General features: G+C 37.6%; 1 protein-coding gene across 12 annotated transcripts in view; it reads left to right on the top strand.

Moving 5' to 3' along the window:
- Nucleotides 1-25,199, top strand: part of BABAM2 (BRISC and BRCA1 A complex member 2) — a 574,233-nt gene that overhangs the window by 268,049 nt on the left and 280,985 nt on the right. For all 12 annotated transcript variants that reach the window (XR_004027068.1, XR_004027067.1, XM_030800431.1 and 9 more), the window contains one exon: nt 8,761-8,835. Coding sequence is in view for 10 of the 12 variants with exons in the window: in XM_030800431.1 (XP_030656291.1) it covers nt 8,761-8,835 (75 nt within the window). In the remaining 2 variants the exon portion in view is untranslated. The remainder of the gene's footprint in view (nt 1-8,760; nt 8,836-25,199) is intronic.

The raw sequence follows: 25,199 nt of genomic DNA, 5'->3' as shown, positions 1-25,199 counted from the left end.
GAGGCCATGCTATGTTTTTATCCTTAGGTTTCATGAGATCCCTCATATCCTTTCAGTAAATTCTCTTTTATTTGTTCAAGTTAGTTTGAATTGGAGTTCTGTCACTGGAAACTGAGTGTCTCAACTAAATTACTTCCAAAGCGTCCTGTGAATATCTCTGTCAAAACACTTAACCATGTTGTACTATTTTGTTTAATTGCCAGTCTAGTCAAAATAGACTTTAAGTTCCTTGAGGACACATAGACTGTTTTGTCTTAAGTTCTCCATTGTCTAGCCTAGTACTTGGTACAGTATGTGCTCTGTAAATATTTGTTCAATGAATGAATGAATGAATGAATGAATAATGCGTGAATTGTGGACATTTCATTATATACGCTTTAAGTTTTATTTTTTTAATTCCTTAAAATTTTTTCGAATGGGTAATGTATTCATATTGTTCAAAAATCAAAGTCTATATAAAGTAATATAGTGAAAAGTCTCCCTCCCATCTTTGTCCTTTGTCCACCCAAATCATACCACTTTCCCCCTATCCAGGTAAGCACTAATATGACTTTTTTCTAGGATAGATTTTCAGAGTTAGTTTGTACATATATAAGCAAATACTAATACATATTCCCCTTTTTTGTGCAAATGGTAATGTATATTATGCACTGTTTTGGATCTTCCTTTTAACTTAATATAGCTCAGAGGTTTTTTTCTGTATAAACATATATAGAACTCCCTCATTCTTCTTTTACAATTGTATATTATTACATTGTATAATTGAATTATTATTACATCTGAACTCTATTATTGGATATTAAGTTTCCTTCTAATCTTTTGCTATTATAAACAATACTGTAATAAATAATCTTGTATATACGTCACTTTGCATGTGTTCAGGTATGTCTGTAAGATAAATAATTAGAAGTGGAATTACTGGATCCAAGATTATGTGTTCATAATTTTATTGTCAGAGTAACTTCCATAAAGTTTATACAAGTTTACTAACCCAGCAGCAATATATGAAAGTGGTTGTTTCTCCACAGTATTGTCAACAGTATATTAAAATATTTGTAGATTTCCGTCAAGTTGCACTTTTTGTAATGGCCAAGTAGCTCCTGTTGACTTAACTCTTAACAACAGCTCAGAGCTCCGAGCAAAATATAGAGCCATTTGCCTGAAAACACTAGAGAGTGATCAAAGCAGGCAGATACTGGATGGACACTGATACCTGGAAGAAGGGAAAGCAGAGCCTTGATATTATGGGATAGTATCAAAATGTTTAATATATAAGAAACGGGAGTCCTAGAAGGGGAAGAGAAAGGGAGAAGGCAGGAAGGTATTTACTGAAATAACACATTTCCAAATATGGTGAAAGACAGAAATTTACAGATTCAAGAAGCTCAACAAACCCGAGCTGGGATAAATGCAAGGAAAAACTAAAACAAAACATTATAGTAAAAATACCGACAATCAGACATAAAGAGAAAATCTTAAGTGACCAGAGAAAAATTATGCTTTATGTACAGTTCCCTCGCATTGCTTTTCTTCTTTAGACTTTTCCTGCCTGGTGTTATTTATTTTTCCATGTTATCTTTTGACTTAGCTTTAAAAAAAAATTCCCTCCAAGTAATGAGCCCCCAACCCTAGGTGGTTCATTTCCTCCTGGAATTTGCTCTCAGAGCACTGTGCCCTTTGATAGCATTTATCACAGGTTATAATTTATTTTATTTATTTTTTATTTTACATTCAGGGAGTACATGTACAGGTTTATTACAGGGTTATGTTGTGTGATGCTAAGGTTTTGGTTTCTATTGATCCTGCCACCCAAATAGTGAACATAGTACTCAATCGGAAGTTTTTCAACTCTTGTCCCTTCTTTCCTCCCTCATTTTGGAGTCCCCAGTGTCTGTTGTTCCCACCATTATGTCTGTATGTAACTCAGTGTTTAGCTCCCACTTATAAGTAAGAACATGTGGTATATGGTTTCCTGTTTCTGCATTAATTTCCTTAGGATAATGACCTCCAGCTACATCCATGTTGCTGCAGAGGACATGATTTTGTTCTTTTTTAATTTCTGTGGTGTATTCTATGGTGTATATGTACCACATTTTAAAAATCCAGTTCACCATTGATGGGCATCTAGGTAGTTTCCTTGTCTTTGCTATTGTGAACAGTGCTATAATAAACATATAAGTGGAGGTGTCCTTTTGGTAGAGTGATTTATTTTCCTTTGGGTATGTACCCAGTAGTAAAATTGCTGGATCAAATGGTAGTTCTATTTTTAGTTCTTTGAGAAATCTTCAAACTGCTTTCCACCTGCCTGAACTAACTTCCATTCCCACTAACAGTGTTTAAGTGTTCCCATTTCTCCACACAGGTTATAATTGGTAGGAGTGATTATTTTGATTAATATCTGACTCACCTGCTAGACTATAAGCTCCAGAAGGGCAGTGTCCTGTCTCTTTTACTCACTAGTTTGCAATGCCTAGCAGAGTGCCTGACACATTTTAGGCCCTTAATACATACTCATGAATGAATACACCTTGAGTCTTGAGGTTGAGCTCTGTGACTCTTTGTTACTCTCTCAGTAACTATAGACAAGTTTCTTGACTGTTCTTGGCCTCAGTTTTTTCATTTCTAAGTATAAATGAATCGTATCTACCAAGCAGGGTTTGGGGATAATTAAATGACATATCTTAGAAAACATTTTGTAAATAATAAAATTCTAGTTAGACTAACATTGACTTTCCTTTTCACATTTAGTGTGTATTTATGCATGTGCTAAGGAACAATCTCCAGATTTAGGCTCACTGGTTTTCAGAGTCCATTTGAAGAATCAGCCTTACCAGTTTGTCACCCAGCTAAAGTTATAATCACTTGAGTGTTTCTTAGCTTTTAGCTGTCTAAGTGGTAAGAGCAGTCAGTTTCAGATAAAAGCTTGTTTGTTGACAAGGGAAGTGTCTCTAAGAAAGGAAGTAAAATTTTCCCTTACAGAGCAACCTGAACTTGGACTCCATTCTGCACAAAATGTCTACCTGTCACTTCTAAAAGGAGAAGAAAACTGTCACAGCTGTGATTAACCAAAAGAAAAGCCTAGACCTAATAAATTGCCAAAACTCAGAGTCTTGTTAGTTTAAGTTACTTGCCAACGTACTATAACTTGAGAAAAGGAAAGATGCACATATTTATTGCTAATGCTGGGGAAATTGCCATTAAGACAGTTGGCAGAAAGGCTGACATTTTAACAGTCATAGGTTAGATAATTTTCTACATCTATCCAAGAGGAGATTTTGACCAAGGACTGACAAAAAAAAAAAAAAAAAATCAAATTATTCTGTTCACTTGGCGGCATCTAAATGTCTCATTTTCAGCTTACAGGAAAGATTGCTGTGAAAGCAATCTTTGACATTACAACTGAGTGACCATAAATTGCTTGAATAGCTGTTGGAAATTCAAATATAAAACCACATGAAAAGTCATTATCTGAGGTAGAACAAGGATTTTTCACTTGTTTTGCTCTTCATTTACGGTTTCTAACTTAATTTTACATTAAGATTGTTTTAAAATTATCATGTACTCAGTTTCACAGAAGATGATTAGCTTATAGGTCATAAGGAAAACCAGTGCCAGAATGGAAAACTGAATTCTTGAGTCTTAGTGTTCAGCATTTCCAGTGCTGTCAGAAACAAGTGCTGAGTTTTCTTTGTTCTTCCAATGGCAAAATAAGGAATGTATGATAGGCTTGAAAGTTGGCAATCAAAAAGCGCTTTTTATGGTTTCCCAAATTCCCTTCATAGTATTGTTTCTTTTATTATGAATTTAGTTGTGTAAATCAGCCTGTTGCTGATAAACAAAAATTTATATTAGTCCTGGGACCAACATTTCTTTCAGTATGACATTAGTTGTGTAAATCAGCCTGTTGCCAATAAACACAAATTTATATTAATTCTAGGATCAACATTTTGAGAAGGAATAAAGTAGGGATCATCTGAGAGTTTTTAAAAGAATGTTGGTCTAAAATAGCTGGTAGAATAAAAATATATTGTACAAACTAAAATAGGGCAAAAGAGCTAAAATGCAGTGCATGGACTAAAATAACTAGCAGTTCAAATGAGTCCAAGTGCTAAATATGTAATTATCTTTCCTATTACCTTATATGTACAAGAGTTATTTTAACTTTTAAAATCCTACATTTCACTTTTGTTGTTGTTTATATATGTATGTGTATGTAAAAAACAGGCAATATATACACACACCTCTGAGTTTAAAAGTTTTAAAATTGCATTTTAATTTACAGGTTACAGGTTGACATTTTACACTAGTAGGTAGAAATGGTTATTTATTTATTGGTAGGTGGTTTGCTTTATAAACTGAAAATGAAGAAATGACTTGAGTTTGGTTTATCATCATCCCTCCAACTCCCTTCCCCAAACTCTTTGAATCCCATGGTACTTTTTAAAAGCTTGCCTCAACATCCCCAGGAATGACTTCACAGTTGTTCCATGTAGATGTAGTAGCCATTTTCTTATTCACTAATTTTATGAATGATTGTCGCACAACCTCTAGGGGTTTAGAAATTGCTTGTACCATGGAGGAGAGAGTTTCTGGGTGACTTTGATCCGTGTTAGTGCTTATTTGCTCCTGTAACCCTGACCTTTTTGCCATCCCCTGAACACAGAGGCACACGCCTGCGTCAACCCTTTTTATACTTGTTCTCTTTGCCTGGGGTGTTTTTCCTTCAGTTCCACATGGTTTGTTTCTTACCCTCTTTCCATCTTTGCTCAATTGTTAACTTGTCAGATTACTCTGTAAAGGAGCTAAATCCTGACCATTTGGTAGTTTTGAGCAAACGAGGATTAGAATCCAAGTGATGTGTTGAAAGAATCACTCTGCCTATTGTCATGAGAATAAACTGCAGGCGAACAAGGGCTGACACAGTTAGGGGCAATTGCAGTTGTCCAGGCGTAGAGATAAAGGTGGTTCAGATCAGGTGGTTAGAGGGGTGGTGAAAAGTGGTTGGACTCAGGATATATTTTGAAGGGAGAGTCCAAAAGTCAATATTTTGAAGGGAGACTCAGGATATATTTTGAAGGGAGAGTTAACAAGATTTGCCGCCACTTTGAATGTGAGGTGAGAGGGAAAGATAGAAGTCAAAAATGATTCTAGGTTTTTGGCCTGTGTGACTGAAAGAATGGAATTGCCATTTACTGAAATGAGGAATAAATATCAAGAGAAGAGCACAAAATCAGGAATTTAGTTTTGTTTATAGGAGTTGGATAAATGAAATTTGAATTTAAAAAAAGGTCTGGGATGGAGATACACAAGTTGGGAGTCATCAGCATATACATTATTTAAAGTCATGAGCCTGGATGAGATCATCTTGGCATGTAAATAAAGAAAAGAGGTCTTAGAGTTAAGCCCAGGCATACCCCAATCTCCAATGTTCAAGGATTGAGCAGAACAGAGGGAGAGCCAGTGAAGTAGAGAGACTGGGACTCTGGAAACCAAGTAAAGAATGTTCCAGGAAAGGAGTGATCAGCTGTGTCAAATGCTGCTGGTAGAACACTAAGATGAAGACCGAGAAATGATCATTGAATTTGGCAATGGGGAGGTCATTGGTGACCTGGAGGAACTGTTTTGGTGGAGTGGTGGTAGGGAAAGTCTGACTGGTGAGGGCTTAAGAGAAAATAATAAAAGAGGAAATGTAGACCTCAAATATAGATTAACTTTTTACAGGGGATTATTTTTTAAAGTAAAACAGAGAAATGAAATGGGAGCTGAAGAAGCATATGAAGTGAATGCAGACATTTAAAAAATGATATTTATAAGGCCGAGACGGGCGGATCACGAGGTCAGGAGATCAAGACCATCCTGGCAACACAGTGAAACCCCGTCTCTACTAAAGATACAAAAAATTAGCCGGGCGTGGTGGCAGGTGCCTGTAGTCCCAGCTACTCGGGAGGCTGAGGCAGGAGAATGGCGTGAACCCAGGAGGCGGAGCTTGCAGTGAGCTGAGATCGCGCCACTGCACTCCAGCCTGGGGGACAGAGTGAGACTCTGTCTCAAAAAAAAAAAAAAAGATGTTTATATGCTGATGAAAGTGATTGAGTAAAGAAGAGAAAAATTAATTATATAGGAGAAAGAGAATGTGGACAGTTGTTGGGAGCATGATTTTTTTTTTTTTTAGACGGAGTGCTGCTCTGTCGCCCAGGCTGGAGTGCAGTGGTGTGATCTCGGCTCACTGCAACCTCCGCCTCCCCCCGGGTTTAAATGATTCTTCTGGCTCAGCTGCCCCAGTAGCTGGGATTACGGGCACATGCCACCACGCCTGGCTAATTTTTGTATTTTTAGTAGAGATGGGGTTTCACCATATTGGCCAGGCTGGTCTCGAAGTCTTGACCTTCTGATCCACCTGCCTTGGCCTCGCAAAGTGCTGGTATTACAGACGTGAGCCACTGCGCCCGGCCTGGAGCATGTATTCTTTTATGAGTGGTCCTTCTTCTGTGGCACTGTACACAGTGCTAAGGGAAGACTTTTTTGTCTTTCCTTCTACACCCCCAACTCTCACTGGGCTAGGTGTCCCTCTTATAAGATCCCATTTAACTCTATGCTGTTATTGTTGCCTCTACACTTACCCCTTTCAAAGTATGACCCCTTGTACTTAAAAACAGACCTTTTTAGGTTTAGCTGTGTCTTGATCCAAAGAACCATACTAACCAGAGTATGTTAGTTTTAGAGTCATCTAGGAGCTTAACATAATACCAAAACCAAACCTTTTGGTAATCTTGGACTGTAACAGAAGGCAAGAATTATAATAGGATCTCACAATCCTTCTCCCACCCACCATGATGAGTTATTTGTAGATCCTTAGTGGCTCTTAAGTATTCTCCCAAGTGTTGAGTTGTGAGTAGCCTGCACATAATGGCATTCAATACTGAGAATAGCTACTCAGCTCTGAGCATCCATCCTGTTTCTTACCATTGGCATTCCTGGTGGCACAGTGGCTTCTATCACTCTCTCTGGCTTGCCTCAGCTTTGATTCTGTCCATTCAATTCTCATTTCCGCCTTGTCTGTCACAGGGTTAGGCTTATGGTAATGAAGAAATGCTCTGTCCTTAGCCAGAGGTTGGTGTAAGTTAAAAGATGTTGTGAGTGGTAAAACAAACAACATTTAGGCAGATATTAGTTGTTATTATTATTATCTTCAGAGCTCAAGGTTTATATTTCTGTCTGTATTTTCAAGGTTTTAGATCAGAGTTTTAAAATTAGGGCCATAACCTTTTTTGTTTTTTGAGACAGAGTTTCGCTTGTTGCCCAGGTTGGAGTGCAATGGTGCAATATTGGCTCACTGCAAGCTCTGCCTCCCAGGTTCAAGTGATTCTCCTGTCTCAGCCTCCCGAGTAGCTGGGACTACAGGCACGTGCCACCAAGCCTGACTAATTTTTGTATTCTTTAGTGGAGATGGGGTTTTACCATGTTTGCCAGGCTGGTCTCGATGTCCTGATCTCGTGATCCGCCCACCTCAGCGTCCCAAAGTGCTGGGATTACAGGCATGAGCCACCATGCCCGGGCAAGGGCCAGAACATTGAAGCCACTTGCTAGGGTGTTTGTAGAATGGAGTGGTGACTGTGGTGAAATTGTCTAAAGTGCTATGCATGTGTGCCTAGGTGCATTCATCCACCCGCTCATAACAAATATTTGTAAATGCTTGCTATGTTTTAAGATGTGTTTAGGGGAGTTTGTGCTGCTCATTTTTTAAAGAGCGGGAACTCTTTGGTAGTTACAATATTAAAAGGATAGACATCCACTCTGAGTAGTTCTGGATCATTTCTGGAGTTCCTTTTTCAAATATGTCTAAGTAAAACACACCATGTCAAAATACCAAGCTGAGCTGCGCACTTGCAGTGAGACGGGATGGAAGACCGAGGATTCCACCAGGTCAGGACACATCTTTTGTTGCCTTTGCAGAGGTTCTGTAGCACCTCTAGATCTCTGCATGATCTAGTTGGAAAACTCCTCCTCTAGACTATGACAAAGTTAAAAAAAAAGTGATTCCCTAGGCTTTCCTATCATAAAAATTGAGAGGCAAACGTTTTTCTTTTAAATGAGTTTTCTGTTTTAGCAAATAGAAGCTATTATTTATAGCTTAGTTAAATGTTTTAAATCGCCAAACCTCTGTACCTCTTTCCTATAAAGATTAGTTCATGGAGGGAGTTATGAAAAAACATCAGTTAATGACAATGATAGAGTGGACTTTCAGGAGATGAGAAACTTATTTTGAATACCCACTGCTAGGTAGAAGTTTGAACTTTGCATGTACTTCTAGACATACTACAGACAGGATGGTGGTATATGCCATCAGCCTTGTGGTTTATAAATATTAGTGATGTTGTCTGAATGCTCTAATAAAAACAAATGAATCAAAGGGGTAGGTCTGTCTTTATTGTTTGGGATTAAAAAAATAATAATCATACATTCATATATTCTTTTCATACTTTTAAGAAACAAAAAGACAATACTGCTACATTATAATTTTATTGTACATTTAAAATGCAGATTTAAAAAATTCAAATTGTGCTTTTTAGTAACTAATAATTTGAGAACTCTTTTTGATCCTCACCTACTTTTCCAACCTTCTTTTCTTGCCTAATGTTAGGAAAACCAAATTGAAGATGCCTGCAGTTTGAACAGGTTGAACTTGTGGCCTTGGCTATAATTGTCACTTCATAATCTATTTTTGATTTTAATCTTATTATTATAACTTTCTTTTTACAGACTGGTGAATTTTCAGCTCGTTTCCTTTTGAAGTTGCCGGTGGATTTCAGCAATATCCCCACGTACCTTCTCAAGGTAAAAATATATGATTATCAGTATGAGAATATAAGTGAGCTTTTTAAGTAATTATTTAACTCAGTATTTGTATGACTGGTTTGTCAGCATTTTGTTCAGATGATGAATTCTACTAAAAATATTTCTTACATGAAGTTCCATTGAGCTGTTTTGTTACCTAAAAGCTAAAATAGTAACTGTAAAAGTCATTTAGAAGTGAGTTTTCCATATTAAAATAAGATTATTATAAGTGAATTAAACTTTGGGAAAAATCGCTTTTATTTAATAATGTTACTGGAATGAAAGACTCTCATGTAAATTACCTAATATGCAATATTAGTCGCCACTCCATTCTACAAACACCCTAGCAAGTGCCTTCGAGGTTCTGGCCCTTGGCCGGGCGCAGTGGCTCACGCCTGTAATCCCTTTGGGAGGCTGAAGCGGGCGGATCACCTGAGGTCAGGAGTTTGAGACCAGCCTGGCCAACATGGTGAAACCCTGTCTCTACTAAAAAAATACAAAAATTAGCCGGGCATGGTGGCAGGCGCCTGTAATCCCAGCTACTCGGGAGACTGAGACAGGAGAATCGCTTGAATCTGGGCGGCAGAGGTTGCAGTGACCCAAGATCAAGCCACTGCACTCCAGCCTGGGTGATAGAGTGAGACTCCATCTCAAAAAACAAAAAACAACAGATAAAAAACAAACAAACAAAAAGATTTGGCTGGCCTCCCTCTGCGCTGTATTTGAACCTGTGGTTCTTTAATTGCAATCTAGTGTAAGAAAAATTTCTACCTTCCTAATTTGATGTTGTTCAGAGAGTTAATGGTATTCATAACTGCCTAGAGAAAAGACAGAATCTTTGTACAAGTTTGCTTGCATATTGTACTAATCAATAAATAATATTAGATATTAATTTTGGTAATGGTTATAAGTATGACTTAGTAGAATATAAACTATAAACCATAGAAAAGGTTAGGGAATTTTTTTTAGTACATTCCATTTTTTTTTTTTGGAAACATGGTTTTGCTCTGTCACCCAAGCTGGAGTGCAGTGGTGTGACCATAGCTCACCCCAAGCTCAAGTGATCTCCCACCTCAGCCTTCTTAGTAACTGGGACTACAGGCGAGCACCACTGTGCCAAGCTAACTTTTTATTTTTGTAGAGAAAAGGTCTCAGTGGTCCTCCCACCTCAACCTCCAAAAATGTTGGGATTACAGGTGCAAGCCACTGTTCCTGGTCTATACAGTCCATCTAAAGAAGAAAATTATTTTCTTTTCCGCTAAGTAAAACATAGGATTTTTGTACTTCATTAAACTTTCGTTTTTAGTTTCCAGTTGACTAGTTCTCCATTCTGTACCCAAGGGTTGTAAAGTCCCAGTAAGAATGGAAATCATCAATTTCTATCAGTTTCTCTACAATCCTGTTGTGGAAAATATATCTATTAGATTTGTGATAACCAAGCATAATTAATTTGATTTTGGCAATTACTGTGCTCTATTAGACTAGTAAGCAGTCTTCTAAGAAACCCTTATAACGTACACTCAGGACCTCCTCCATGTATTCCAGTTAAAACTCTCTTTCAGCTCATTTGGAGGCAAGTTCAACAGCATATGAAAGTACATGATTTATATAATCCACAATTTACAGTTACAGTGCTTTTATTTTAATTTATTGTGCCGTATCAGTTTCAGCAGTCTTCCTGTTTATTTGAAATTGATGTTGCCTCTGCTCATATTCTTGAAGGGTCAAAGGAAAAAAAATGTTTGTTGGCTCATAATCTCATATTTATCTCTTCAGCATCAAATTATCATATTTTTATTTTAAGAATTCTAACTTCATATGCTGTTCTTATTTTCTTTGCCAGTCAGTTAAGAGAAAGGTGGAATCTCTTTGCCAAAACTGTAATGTTGTTTAACCCCTGCATTACTGTGAAATGATGTCTCTTCTATAGATAAAATATCTACATTGCAACACTATTGTCCTTCTGGATCTTTAAGGTTCATGCAAAAAGAGTAAAACAACAACGACCAAAAAGGAGAAACTCTTGTATAACACAAAGCAACAGCCAAAAAAACAAAAACAGAAACCTACCAGCACACCAGAAACAATCCAGAATACTTGTTGAGGGTTTTAAGATCTACATTCCTAAAGTTGTTGTAACATGTGGTTATGCTCTTCAAAGGAAGTTTGTCTTAGGAGCTGCTTTACATATTATTTGCATTTGGATGCTCCTCATCTAATTACTAGGCCTATAATTGATAGTCTAACTACAAAAATAAACTTCCTGGGTTCCTAGGGTTAGAATACTCTTCACCAGCATCAATATAGTTTTACCCTATCATTTCAAACAAATAAAAGGGAAGGTAGAACTTGAAAATATTGAGTAGTATGGAGTTTGACTGCATACCCTATTGATTTGCTACAATGACATTTCATTACACTATGATGAGGCCATCATTCACACATAAGTTCATATTACCAAGTGTGGCTGTTTTACCCAGTAATAGAATTATTTTATGTTAAAATGAAAAAGCCATTCAATATTCAGTGATATGATTTCCCTTAATATTGTATTGTAAATATATGTGGTTCTTACAGGAGATAGAGTGAATTTATTCTGAAGATGAAGTCTGATTTCAGAGTCTGAATTTCACTTTTGGTTGAGGTTAATCAAAGGGTCAGATGAATCACTAACATAAACACGAAAAATATTTCTGTATTTGTTAGGATTCTCATTTTGCAGGTGGTAGAAATCCAGCATGAGCTCATGTAGACCAGATGAGAAATTTCATACAAATCCTCTTCTTCTGTGGTCTGTATAGCAGGAAACAGTCCATACTTAGTACTCTACAGATCAGCCATAGACCAACTGTCTTATGTCTGTTCCACTGGGCTCAGTTGTGTACCCCTGAACTTCTCAACTGGTGTGTTTATGGGGAGAAGTCGTGGTCCCCAGCATAAAGAGGAGATTACAGACATGATCAAAGTGCAAGTATTCTCTACAGTTACTGAGCCAAAGAAAGATGGTTTTATAATTACATACTTTCTCTTAACGAACAGCTAGTCATTACATGCTGCTGCTCTTAATTTTCTTAGAGTGTGGTGAAAAGTGCTGTGTGTGTATTCCTGTCTTTATTTTTGTCCTGAGAATTAGTGAACTTAACAATATGATGCTAAGAAGGCTGTGTTTTTGTTTTGGCTTCTATTTTCTATAAAACCATACTCCATAGAAAAGTAGCTAAAGAAAGGTTTGAATTGTCTACTGAAATTTTTATTCTCTGAACAAGAAGCTCAGAAACTAAGAATACAGTATTTGGGGGGAGAGGAGAGGCTTACTTGTAAATATAATGTGTGTTTGAATTGGTCACTTAAAATAATGAGCCAGTTTTATACAGAATACAGTGAAGTTAAATCCTAGAGCTAGGAACCCCTTCAGTAGCATCATACAAAAATATGGAGGCAAATTGTTTTATCCCACTGAACTGGCAGGTTAAATAGCAACTATTTCCTGCTGACAGTGGATATGGCAAATATAACCATGCAAAGAAAATCAACATTAACTTTTTTTTGTTGAGTAAGAAAAGACCATATTGTTTATGTAGGCTAAATTGTTGGTGGAGTATCTCTAAACTAGAAATCACTGAGCCCTAGCCCAGCTTAGAAGTAGGGCTATAACCAATTGACTATGACTGAAGTACTTGGACTTTTATTGGCATTATTTAATATCACACAGAGCCCATTCATCCTGATGGATTACATGTAGAAATTTAGTTCCACTGTGGAATCTGAATCATGACACTACAGCGAAATTAATTGAGTGTGGAAAAGCTAAAATAGGTTATTTATACAAGAGATGAAGCTCTCATCCTTCTTCTGAAGTAACTGTGGCTGTACTGATCAGTCAGGGCACAATCAGTGCAGAGCCCAGGTCACTCTGCCAAACAGAGGCAGAAAGCAGGAATTCAGTTCAGAGTGTCTACACTTGTTAAGGAACCTAGGATAGGCAGAGAGTTGTGAATATGTAACTATACAATGGTCTAAGCAGATCACTAACAAGGAAGAGAGCATCTAGGTGTGCTGAGATTATCTGATGTAGGAGCAGCCTCCTCAGCCTGACATTGGCCAGCAGGTTACCTACTTATAGTCAGTCTGCTTTCTAGCCAAACCTAGTAGCAAATGCAGATATTCACAGAGCCAGGCAAGTACTGAAAAGGAGTGAATCTGACTTGTTACAATACAATAGGAAACGGTAGGGACTGGAGTGAACTAGCATGTATGTGCTTCATCTAAAGGCAGCAGCTGCTGTACAGCTATAGAGTTGTTTTCCATTTGATAATTTGGGGCTGGTGTTGCCAGATATCCAGATGTTATTAAAAGGAGCCCAGAATCTCAGGGCTTGTTGTTGTTGTTGTTGTTAATATGAAAAACTACTATCTTTTAAGTAATAGCAATGATAAATATTGTTTACAAACACTGTGCAAGAACACTTCTATGTCGTGGCCATGGCCTGTGGGTTAATTTGTGACCCTTGCTCTAAAACCTAACCGTCTTGTACCAGGTGGGTGGCAGAAGGCTTTTCTTCACTTTCCTTGATTTATACTATACAGTATGGTATTCAGGGAGATCTTACAATGACCCAGTGGGTAACAGAAGGAGAACCTTGAACTGGAGTGCTACTCAGTATCCTGAGCCACTTATCACAACTGCAACAGAGCGGCCGGAATGAGTTTGGCTTGGTTTTTGAGTGCGGTACTGTGCAGAACACCTAAGTACTGATTTTGCCATAAAATTATACTGGGATTAGACAAACAGCAAAAAAGAAATTCAAGCATAATCATTGTCCTCAGAGACCTTATAATATAATTGATAAGTTAACATTTACTGATAAATAGTTAAGTGTTAACTTGTACACTACTGCCCAGTAGGCTTTTAAAAAGAGTAAGATTGTTATGGATTGGAATGATTAGGTCATAAAATCTTTATGACCAAGTTTGGGCGTTAGTTAGGCCTCTAAGTGGCATAGCTTTTCAAGGCTGGAGGGGGAGGAGGAACAGATCAGGGGTGGGTGATCATGCAGTCAGTGGTGGGACTGTGTGGACATACTTGATTTGGGGAGTAGGTAGTAATCTAGGTTGCAAGAGAAATTTCCTGCAAGAGACTACTGGGAGATAAAACCAGAAAAAAAAGTTGGAAAGATACTGAATGCTGGGAGATTGATTTTCGACTTCATTTAGCAGGTAGTCTTAATCCCCTTATAACTGGGTTAGCATGGTAAGAGCTATTTCCTTGGCCCCATTCTCTTCAGTGCCCAATCTTCCTGCAGTATTACTGTTAGTCTCCTGTAACGTTTCTCAAGGCAAGTAATACTTACTTGTTGGATGCTGCTTCTAGAGCCCATTCTCCCATGCAGTGCTGTTTTACACAGCTTCCCAAAATGTGCGTTTAGTCTCAGAAAGGCAGCCATCTGCAGTGTCCTGCCAGTGCTGTTAGAATTCCCGGTCCTGGCCGGGCGCGGTGGCTCACGCTTGTAATCCCAGCACTTTGGGAGGCCGAGGCGGGCGGATCACGAGGTCAGGAGATCGAGACCACGGTGAAACCCCGTCTCTACTAAAAATACAAAAAATTAGCCGGGCGTGGTGGCGGGCGCCTGTAGTCCCAGCTACTCGGAGAGGCTGAGGCAGGAGAATGGCGTGAACCTGAGAGGCGGAGCTTGCAGTGAGCCGAGATTCCGCCACTGCACTCCAGCCTGGCTGACAGAGCGAGACTCCGTCTCAAAAAAAAAAAAAAAAAAAAGAATTCCCGGTCCTGTCATTTTGCTCACGCTCTTCTTTCTGGCTCTGAAATTCCTACTCTTTCATCTTTTTCTGGATAATTCACTTAATTGACATAAAAATAAGGAGAAGTCCAAAGAAATTCAATTACTTGCCCAAGACTGTGTTTATTTGGAGGTACTGACAGAATATCTCATTTTGATTATTGGCAGCTAGAATGAGAGAGGTGCTAAAAGGTCAAGGTGGAAAAGAAGCAGGATAATGAAACCAAAGTGAACCTTTTGAAGTAGGAAGTTTTGCACACAACTGTGGAGAAGCTTGAATTTGGAGAAGCCAATGGAAGAGAATTGTCATATATGTAGAAGGACAACAGGAGCTCAGAGTCATAAAGGTCAAGGTGTGGTTTTTTTCTTTTTTTGAGATGGAGTTTCACTCTTGTCACCCAGGCTGGAGTGTAGTGGCTCCATCTTGGCTCACTGCAACCTCCGCCTCCAGGTTCAAGCAATTCCTTTGCCTCAGCCTTCCGACTAGCTGGGATTACAGGCTCCTGCCACCAGGCCTGGCTAATTTTTTGTGTTTTTAATAGAGAGGGGATTTTGCCACATTGGGCAGGCTGGTCTTGAACTTCTGCCCTCAGGTGATCCACCCACCTTGGCCTCCCAAGGTGCTGGGATTACAGGCATGAGCCACTGTGCCTGGCCAAGTCAAGGTTTTAAAATGTTCATGATGAAGGAAATACTCAAATGCCATTGAAAGAATTAGAACCAAGAAAAAAAGCATTTGAATTTGTGAGGATGATAGGGATGATGAGAGTAGAGATAACACTTTCAGTAGGATGACCAGAATAGAGGCCAGATTGTTGGTGTTCATGAGGATATGAATGATTAGAAAATATACTCAGTGGGTATCTGACAAAATGAATTTTGGAAATGGGATGGAAACTTGAAGAACTGAAATGATCAAGTGAAACTATTAAGAAGAAACAACTGAAATGATAGCATACTAGCCAAAATAATCATAGAGAAGGTTTTTTTTTTTTTTTTTTCAATAGACAGAGTCTTGCTCTGTCACCCAGGCTGGAGCGTAGTGGCATGATCTTGGCTCACTGCCACCTCCGCCTCTGGGATTCAGGCAATTCTCATACCTCAGCTTCCCCAGTAGCTGGGATTACAGGCACGTGCCACCATGCATGGCTAGTTTTTGTATTTTTAGTATAGATGGGGTTTCGTCATGTTGGCCAGGATGGTCTTGAACTCCTAAACTCAAATGATCTACCTGCCTGGGTCTCCCAAAGTACTGAGATTATAGGTGTGAGCCACCGCACCCGGCTGTAATCATAGAGAAATCATAACTTTCTTAAGAAGTTGTTTTAATTCGTGATATGCTTAAATATGATCATTATATCAATGTTCTCTCCTGGAAAAGTTTAAAGGAAATTTTGCCTGGAAAAGCCCATTTCAAGTGGTGCTGTCATTCTTTTATATAGTTAGGAGAAATAGGTAATGGCATGAGTGTTAAAAAACAAAGTGTGTGTATGACAGTCACATTTTGTGACTTGCCATTAAAGATTGAATAAGTTGGCAGAGTTTTGAAATTTCTCATTCTTCTCATCTGCCCTTAGGAACAGGGAGGATTTTGCATTCTCTGCACCCAGAACAACATTAGACTGATTAATGTTACTGGAATTTTTTTGTGGATGAATTCTTGCATTATCTTCTACTATTTGGAAATGCTTGAAGCCCATTTAGCATTACATGTTTGCTAGAAAGGAAACTGGTAATTTCCCCCCAGATATTCTCTTTATTTAAAATCCAGCAAGCTTGTTAGGGTGGTATGTATTGATTATAATTCTTTTTCAGCACATGTAAGATAGAAACATTGAAAAGCCTCTGATTCTGATAAGAATATATAAATTCAAAGGCTGACTTTACAAGTTTTTCTCTAAACCACAGATTAAATAACTCCTCTGAATTTGACACTTTTTAATTCAGGGAATTTTTTTGATTCAGTGAAGTCACACTTAATAATCAGCTTTTAGAGAGAAAGACTGCTTTAACACACTCTTGTAAAATCTAGCTTTAAAGCAAAATAGTCGTCTGGGACTTGAAGGACCATAAAGAATTCACGCAGAACTCTCATCTTCTTTTCTTAAAGGAAATAATTTCTGTCTAATCAAATAGGAGTGGGCATACTTTTCTAAAAGTAGGAAGAAGTACCGGGAAGATAGTGCCATAAAAGTAGGGTGCTGTTTACTCCTGTAATAAGACTGATTTATCCTTGCTAAATTTGGGCCAAAATTTGCATCTGAGACTTAATCACAAAGAAAGCAGTGAGATGATCTGAACACTTACTCTGCAGGGAATCTGTCTCTTTCTTTATTAAGCAGTGGACCCATAGCTGCTCTCAGTACCTCGTCCTTGTTCCACCTCCCTTCTCTAGAGAGCAGACAGGATTTAGGGAAAAAGACACTCTAGTTCAGGGTCCAGCAGGCTCCTCTAAAGGGCAAGATAGTAAAATTTTAGACTTGTGTGCCATATGGTCTCTGTCACAACTACTCAACTCTGCTTTCATAGCATGAAAGCAGCTACAGACAATATGTAAATGAATGAGTGTGGCTGAGTTCCAATAAAACTTTATTTTCATGTTTGAGATGATGGATATGCTAATTACCCTGATCTGATCACTATACATTATGTGTATAGAAACATCACTGTGTTTTTCATGAATATGTACAGTTATTATTTGTCAATTAAAAAATATGAATTTCTAAAAACAAAAACAAACAACGTTTATTTTTAAAGTAAAGGATAAACCTTTTTTTTATCCAGCCCAGGCATTGGGCTGGATCTGGCCCGTAGGCAGTAGTTTGCCGATCCCCTTTGTAGATGATGGAGGGGAGTGTTTCTTCACAAAGACATCTGGTGCATCATAAATAGATAAGTAAAGGGATTTGGCTCAGTGAGTGTCCGTGGTTTTTATACCATGGTCTCTGTTTATGTTTGATTAGTACCTTCAACTCTGTTGAAGTCTCCCTTCTTCTCTTTCTCCCCCCACCCTTTTTTTTTTAACCTTCCTTCTTTTATTCCATCTTCTCTCTTATTTTAAATCATCTGTTAGTAACATAAAATTTACCGAATTGTCTTCCAAGTCTTAGTTTCCCAAACCGTTAAAATGAGGTTAGCTATTATTATGATCTGAAATTTTGTACCCACCTTCCCCCAAATTTATATGTTGAAATCCTAATCCCCAAGGTGATGGTGTTAGGAGTTAGGACCTTTGGAGGTGATTCAGTTATGAGGGTGGAGCCCTGGTGAATGGGATTAATACCCTTATGAAAGAAGCCCTAGAGGGCTAACAGGCCTGAGGACACAGTAAGTAGGCACCATCTGTGAACTAGGAAACAGGCCCTCACCAGACACCACAGCTGCTGCTACCTTGATCATGGACTTTCTAGCTTCCGGTACTGTAAGAAACAACTCTCTGTTTTTTACACAGTTTATAGTATTTTGTTATGGCAACTGGAACTGACTAAGATAGCTTTGCATGCCACACAGGATTGTTGGGACTATTAATAAGATAATAAATATGATGGTACTTAATACACTTCTGAGCTTGGTGCAGGTGCAGAATAGAAATGGTTTTGATTTCATTAAGTCATTTAATTTGTATTTCAAAGTATTGAATTTACTGTGGAACTAAGCAATATTCACAATAGCAAAAACATGGAATCAACCTAAATGCCCATCAGTGGTAGACTGGATGAAAAAAATGTGATACATATGCACAAGGGAATATTGTACAGCCATTAAAACAATGAGATCATGTCCTTTGCAATAACAGCGATGGAGCTGGAGGTCATTATCCTAAGGAAACTAACACAGGAACAGAATACCAAATACTGCTTGTTCTTACTCATAAGTGGAGCTGAACTTTGAGTATATGTGGATACAACAAAGGGAACAATAGCCACCAAGGCCTACCCTAGGGTGGAGGGTGAGAGGAGGGTGAGGATCAAAAAACTACCTGTCAAGTACTATGGTTATTACCTAGGTAACAAAATAATCTGTATACCAAACCCTGTGGCATGCAATACCCCTGTCAGTGCTGCACATGTACCCCTGAACCTAAAATAAAAGTTGAAAAAAAGAAGAAAACATTTCATTGAAATTATGACAGAGTTATATTTACTACTTAATTTTTCCTCTCTTCCGATTTCCGTTATGTAGAATTCAAAACTTAAATTTTTACTTGCCTTAAGTTTCCAAATATGATTTATGGCAATTCTGACAATGGTATATATATTTTCTTACTAAAAATGAAGAAGTCACAGGTAGTTTCTTGGAAAAAAGAAGTTACAGGTAGTTTCTTGGAATGTAGATTGGGGGTAACCCATTATGGAAGACACAATGGAGGTTTCTAAAGAAATTAAAAATAGAACTACCAGTAATGCCTCTTCTGGGCATATAACCAAAGGAAATGAAATCACCACCTCATAAAGATCTCTGTTCACCCATGTTCATTGCAGCTTTAGTCACAATAGCCAACATATGGGAACAACCTAATTGTTCATCAGCGGTTGAATGGATAAGGAAACTGTGGTACATATACATTTTGAAATATTATTCAGTCCTAAAAAAGAATGAGATCTTGCCATTTGCCACAACATGGGCGAGCTTGGAGGATATGATGCTAAGTGGAATAAGCCAGACACAGAAAGAAAAATATTGCATGATCTCGCTTGTATGTGGAATCTTAAAAAAATTTCAAATATATGCAGAGAACAATACAGAGGTTACCATGGGTTGGGAGTGGTGGTGAGTGGCAAATGGGAGGATGTAGGATACATCTTCTGTGTACATCAGAGGGTACGAAGAGCACCTGTGTAGGATGAACAAGTCTAGCACTCTAATGTGCAATAGGACTACAGGTTATAAAATTGTACCGTTATGGAATTCATGGTAAATGAGTAGATTTCAGCTGCTCTGGCCATAAAAACAACAACCAAAAAATAGGTAACTATGTGAGATGATGGATATATTAATTTCCTTCACTGTAGTAACCTTTTATTGTCTGTATGTATCCCATAACATCGGATTGTATGCCTTAAATATACACAATAAAATTTATTTTTTAAAAAAGAGGGCCTTCCTCTTTTGGCTTTCTTTTATTGTTTTACAGTTGATTTTAAATTTTTTTATGGTGTGCTTCTTTCTTTTTTACAAAATTTCCATTTTAGAATGTAGGTGTATCTCAAATGATTATCAGTTGACCTGCTTTGCTTTCCTGTCCCCATTTATAGTGATTGTTGTTTAAATACAGTCTATTCTGCTACAGGACATGCTTTAGTAACAAAAATTAGTTCATTCACAATTGATAAATAGTAGAAGCCTGTCAGTATAATGCAAAAGCAGCTATGGCTTATAGTTGACCTTTTCTCTAGCACATTAATTATTTTGACCACTAAATAACAGCAGCTAAATGCAAAGTAAACTAATACAGATGAACATAGCAAGCTTTGGAGGCATATCGTATTATTTATTGTATCACTTATTATTGGGAATATAGCATCTTAAATACATTAATATTTTACTGAAATTACTTTGGTTTTTGTCAGTGCTGTGCTTACAAAGTTGTGCAGGCCTTAAGTGGTCTATATTTTCCTCATAAGTCTCTTATTTTTAGTACGTAATTTACTAGAATGCAATTTTTTAAGGAATGCATATATCATATTATAGCAGCAACACTTGTATTTTAAAACTTATAGGCTAGGCATTCTTAGTCCTTTACACTTTCCAAATATGTCGCAGGTTTTTAAATCCTTCTCCATCTTCATACTTCTCTTTAGGGAGTGTTCCAGATTGCCAGCATCTCTCTTAAACTGTGGTGCCCAAAAATAAGCACAAAACTCTAGGGAGGGTTGATCAGGTCAGTGTTTATTAAGACTCTGAGCATCAACATTAATTAGTACTTCTTGAGTTTGTAAAAGACCATACTTCCTTGTCTTACTAATCCAGTTTTAAGCAGTTGGTTTTTCTAAGCCAATGTGTAGACTTAATCTCTTCATATCAGCTTTTTGGATTTGCCCTATTTTTTTCAGTCCATTTATGAGGGAAGCCTTGCAACCTATGATCCAGAAAGGGAAGTGGGGATTGGAACCAGGTAGCACAGTGAGATTAACAGGAATCATGGGATGTGATCACTACAGGTGACCATTTTTTTCTTTTTTATCTGGAACTACTTTTCTCTGTGGTAGAGTTTTCTTCACCCACAACTTAAAGGTGCCACCTGGAACCTGACAGAGGTTGTGCCGGTTTGTTTCTGTCATCTGTTCTCATTACTCCATTTTCATCAATCAGTAGACCTACAACTCAAATAAAGGTAAAAGCTGATTAATGGTGTAAGGTGACTAAACAGATAATAGTGTAATGCATGTTAGGATAATACTTAATTATTAAGAAAAGTACAAACTTTAGTAGGTTGGTGAGAGGATTACACCTGGCTGGGAAAAAAAAACCTTTATAAAGGAGGCGACATTTGGAATGGCCTTGAAAGACTTGGTTTTGATAAAGAGAAGCTAGACAGGCCAGGCACGGTGGCTCACGCCTGTAATTCCAGCACTTTGGGAGGCCGAGGCGGGAGGATCACAAGGTCGGGAGATCGAGACCATCCTGTATAACACGGTGAAACCCTGTCTCTACTGAAAATACAAAAAAATTAACTGGGCGTGGTGGCGGGCGCCTGTAGTCCCAGCTACTTGGGAGGCTGAGGCAGGAGAATGGCGTGAACCCGGGAGGCAGAGCTTGCAGTGAGCCAAGATTGCGCCACTGCACTCCAGCCTGGGTGACGGAATGAGACTGTCTTAAAAAAAAAAAAAAGAAAGAAAAAAAGAAGCTAGACAGAAAGAACAAGCATTTTTTCAGGTGGCACCAGTAGCACAGTTGGAAAACAGTTGAACAGTCCGGTTTGGCTAAAACGTAGAACTTGTGTACAAAGTAGTGGGAGATAAGAAAGGAAAGGCATTTTAAAGACATAGTGATACAGCCTTAAATACTTGACTCAAATTTTAGTCATTATTTTTGAGCAGGGTAATACTACAATTGGGATTGTATTTAGGAATAGAAATCTGCCAGAAACATTATATAAAATGATGGAGAAGAGGAAGGAGGAAATGAGGCTGGACCCTGGATCCAGACCTGTTATCATAGTCAGGGCTCAAGGTGATAGAAAACTTAATATCAAGGCTTCAGGTGACGCATGTTTTAGATTTGCTGAAGTGTATATAAAATATATATATATATGTATATATGTAAACATTGTATAATTTTATATACCAGCTGGGGTGCGTGGTCACTTAACTCAGTGATTAACCTGGGAAAGTAGGGGAGAGGAAAGGTGCCAGAAACTTCTAGCCAGTGCTACCCAAAGTGCATCAGTTTTGGTTGATGAAACAAACACAGCATTGAGAGCGTTTAGAAACATTAAAAGCAGTTGACAGAATAATCGTATATCTGTTGAATCTAATGACAGAAATGTTGGGTTTGTATTTTGTATGTGTTTTAAAAGATTTCTTTTTCTAGTAGTTCACTTTGAATGTATTTTACAAATCCATCAGTTGGTGATGGATTAGAGAGAAACAAACAACAACGGCTCCTTCACTGTGGATGGTTTGAGAAGCATTATTCGAGCCCGCCCTGTGCCTTCTGTGGCTGCTGGTTACCATTGCCTCCCTTATCCTGAGATACAGCAGTCTGAGGTGTCTCTGAGGTTTTTTGGTTTTATTCTTTTTGCCTAGCTGAGTTTTACAATCATTGTCACCCAGCATGCTCCTCCTTTTTATTTTTATTTATAAATACATTTCCAGGATTTGGCATAGGAGAAGCCCTAGATTGACATTTAATACAGAACTAGAAGAGAGGGATTTTTTATTTTATAAAATATTTTAAGACATATTTTAACTACACACATACCTTGATCTAGTTTAATGACAAAATAATGTCACAAAGGGATCTACCCTCTTTCCTTCATTTTTCTGAAGATCCATTTTCTTCCTTGTATCTGTTTGTTGCAGATTTGTTTTCGTATTATGATCATATTATATAGTTGGGATGTGTGAAACCCAGAAATAAAGTTGGTGTTTCTCCTTGTTCCAGGATTGCTCATAAGCAGTTTGACTCTCTTGAAGCAGGATGGGATATGATTTAGATTTGTCAAACTTTGTGTTAACCATAGAAAGTCATGTGAGTACTTCATGAAAATACTCTTTAGCAGAAGATCCTGGAATATTGATAGTGTTGGCATTCTTAGTCTCTTTTCCATAGACCAGCACCTCACAAGTATGGTCCAAGGACTGCTGGTATTTCCAGGACTCTTTCAGAGAGTACATGAGGTAAAAACTATTTTCAAAATAAAATTAAGAATTTCCATACCTCATGAGTGAATAGTGGAGTTTTCCAGAGGCTATGTGGTGTGTTATGTCATCACTCTGATAGCCAAGGCCATATTTGCTTGTGTGTTCTTGCATTTTAGAAATTTTCTCAGATTTTACCAAAGTTTATTCAAGAAGAAGTAGATAATTTGAATAGCCTTGTGTCTATTATAGTTAAATATGTTCCCACAATGAAAACTTTAGGCACAGATGACCTCCCTGGTAAATTCCACCAATCATTTAAGGAAGAAATAGTACAGAAAATCTTTTGGAAAATTGAAAACGGGGGAATGATTTCTAACTTGTTCTGTGAGGACAGCACTACTTGATAACAAAAATCAGGCAAAGATATTACAAGAAAAGAAAACTCTAGATGCATCTGTCTCATAAACACAGGCGCAATATTTGAAATAAAATTTTAACAAACTCAAAAGAATGATACATAAAAAGGATGATACATTATGAATAAGTGGAGTTTGTCCCAGGTATGTAAGGTAGGCTGAGTATTCAAAAATCAGCAATATAACTAATCATATTAACAAACTAAGAAAGAAAAATAATGTGATTATCTCAATAGACATAGAAAAAACATTTGACAAAATTGAACATCTATTCCTGATAAAAAAAACTCTCAGGGATCTACAAATGGAAAGGAACTTCCTCAACCTGATAAAAGTACATCTATGAAAATCCTATAGCTAGTATCATACTTGATGTTGTAAAAGACCAAATACTTTCTAAGATTAAGAAGGCAAAGATGTTTACTCTCATCAATTCTATTCAGTACTGGGGGGCCTGGCCAGTGCAATAAAGCAAGAAAAAGGAATAACATTTAGAGTAGAAAGGAAGAAGTAAAACTATCTTTTCACAGATGATATTGTTGTCTATGTCAAAAAGCCTAAGGAAATTACAAAAAAGCTTCTAGAACTAATAAGTGAATTTTGTAATGTTACAGGATACAAGATCAATATATAAAATCAATTATATTTCTATAGGATAACAAGTAATTAAAATTTGATATTTTAAAGATATCATTTGTAATAACATCAAAATTATGGAATATTTAGAGATAAATCTAAGAAAAGATATGAAAGACTTTTATCCTGAAAACTACAAAACGTTGCTGAGTGAAACTAATGAAGATCTAAACAAATAGATATGTCATGTTCATATGCTGGAAGACTTAATCTTGTAAGATATCAGTTCTTCCTAAATTGGCATATAGATCTGGCACAATTCTAGCAAGTTGAAATCTCAGCAGAAATTGTAAAAATTGACAATCTGATTCTAAAATTTATTTTGAAATACCAAGGACCTAGAATAGCCTAAACAATTTTGAAAAAGAAGAACAAAATTGGAGGACTCACATTCTCTGATTTCAAAGACTTATTATAAAGCTACAGTAATCAAGACAGTGTGATGAAGGTCTAGAAAAAAATATACCAGTATAGATCATTGGAACAGAATAGAATATTCAGAAATAGATCCACACATACGTGGACAATTGATTTTTGACCAAGGTGCAAAGGCAGTTCAGAGAAGAACAGATAATCTTTTCAACACATGATGCTAGAACAATTGGATATCCATATTAAAAAAAAAAAAAAAAAAGAGAAAAGGCCTGGCGCAGTGGCTCATCTTGTAATCCCAGCACTTTGGGAGGCTGAGACGGGCGGATCACGAGGTCAGGAGATCGAGACCATCCTGGCTAACACGGTGAAACCTCGTCTCCACTAAAAATACAAAAAATTAGCCGGGCGTGGTGGCAGGTGCCTGTAGTCCCAGCTACTCGGGTGGCTGAGGCAGGAGAATGACGTGAACCTGGGAGGCAAGGCTTGCACTGAGCCGAGATTGTGCCACTGCACTCCAGCCTCCAGCCTGAGCAACAGAGCGAGACTCCATCTCAAAAAAAAAAAAGAAAAGAAACTTCAATCCATGCCTTGAAAAGGGATATATATATATATATTTGCTGAAATATATATATATATTTCCATGTAAAGTTTAACTCAAAATGGATTATAGACCTAAAAGTAAAACCTGAAACTATACAACTTCTAGAAGAAAACGTGATAAAATCTCAATAACTTTTTTTTTAAAAAACCTGTGTTCTAATTTCAGATATGCTAAATGTCAACAGAGTAGCACACATAAATAGGAGCACTTCGTGATTCTCATTACTTGTAAAAGGG

The sequence above is a fragment of the Nomascus leucogenys genome, chromosome 19 (genome assembly GCF_006542625.1).
Source record: "Nomascus leucogenys isolate Asia chromosome 19, Asia_NLE_v1, whole genome shotgun sequence".
NCBI classification, from domain to species: domain Eukaryota; kingdom Metazoa; phylum Chordata; class Mammalia; order Primates; family Hylobatidae; genus Nomascus; species Nomascus leucogenys.
The sequence above is the reverse complement of the archived record's forward strand: the minus strand, read 5'-3'. Positions and strand labels throughout refer to the sequence as shown.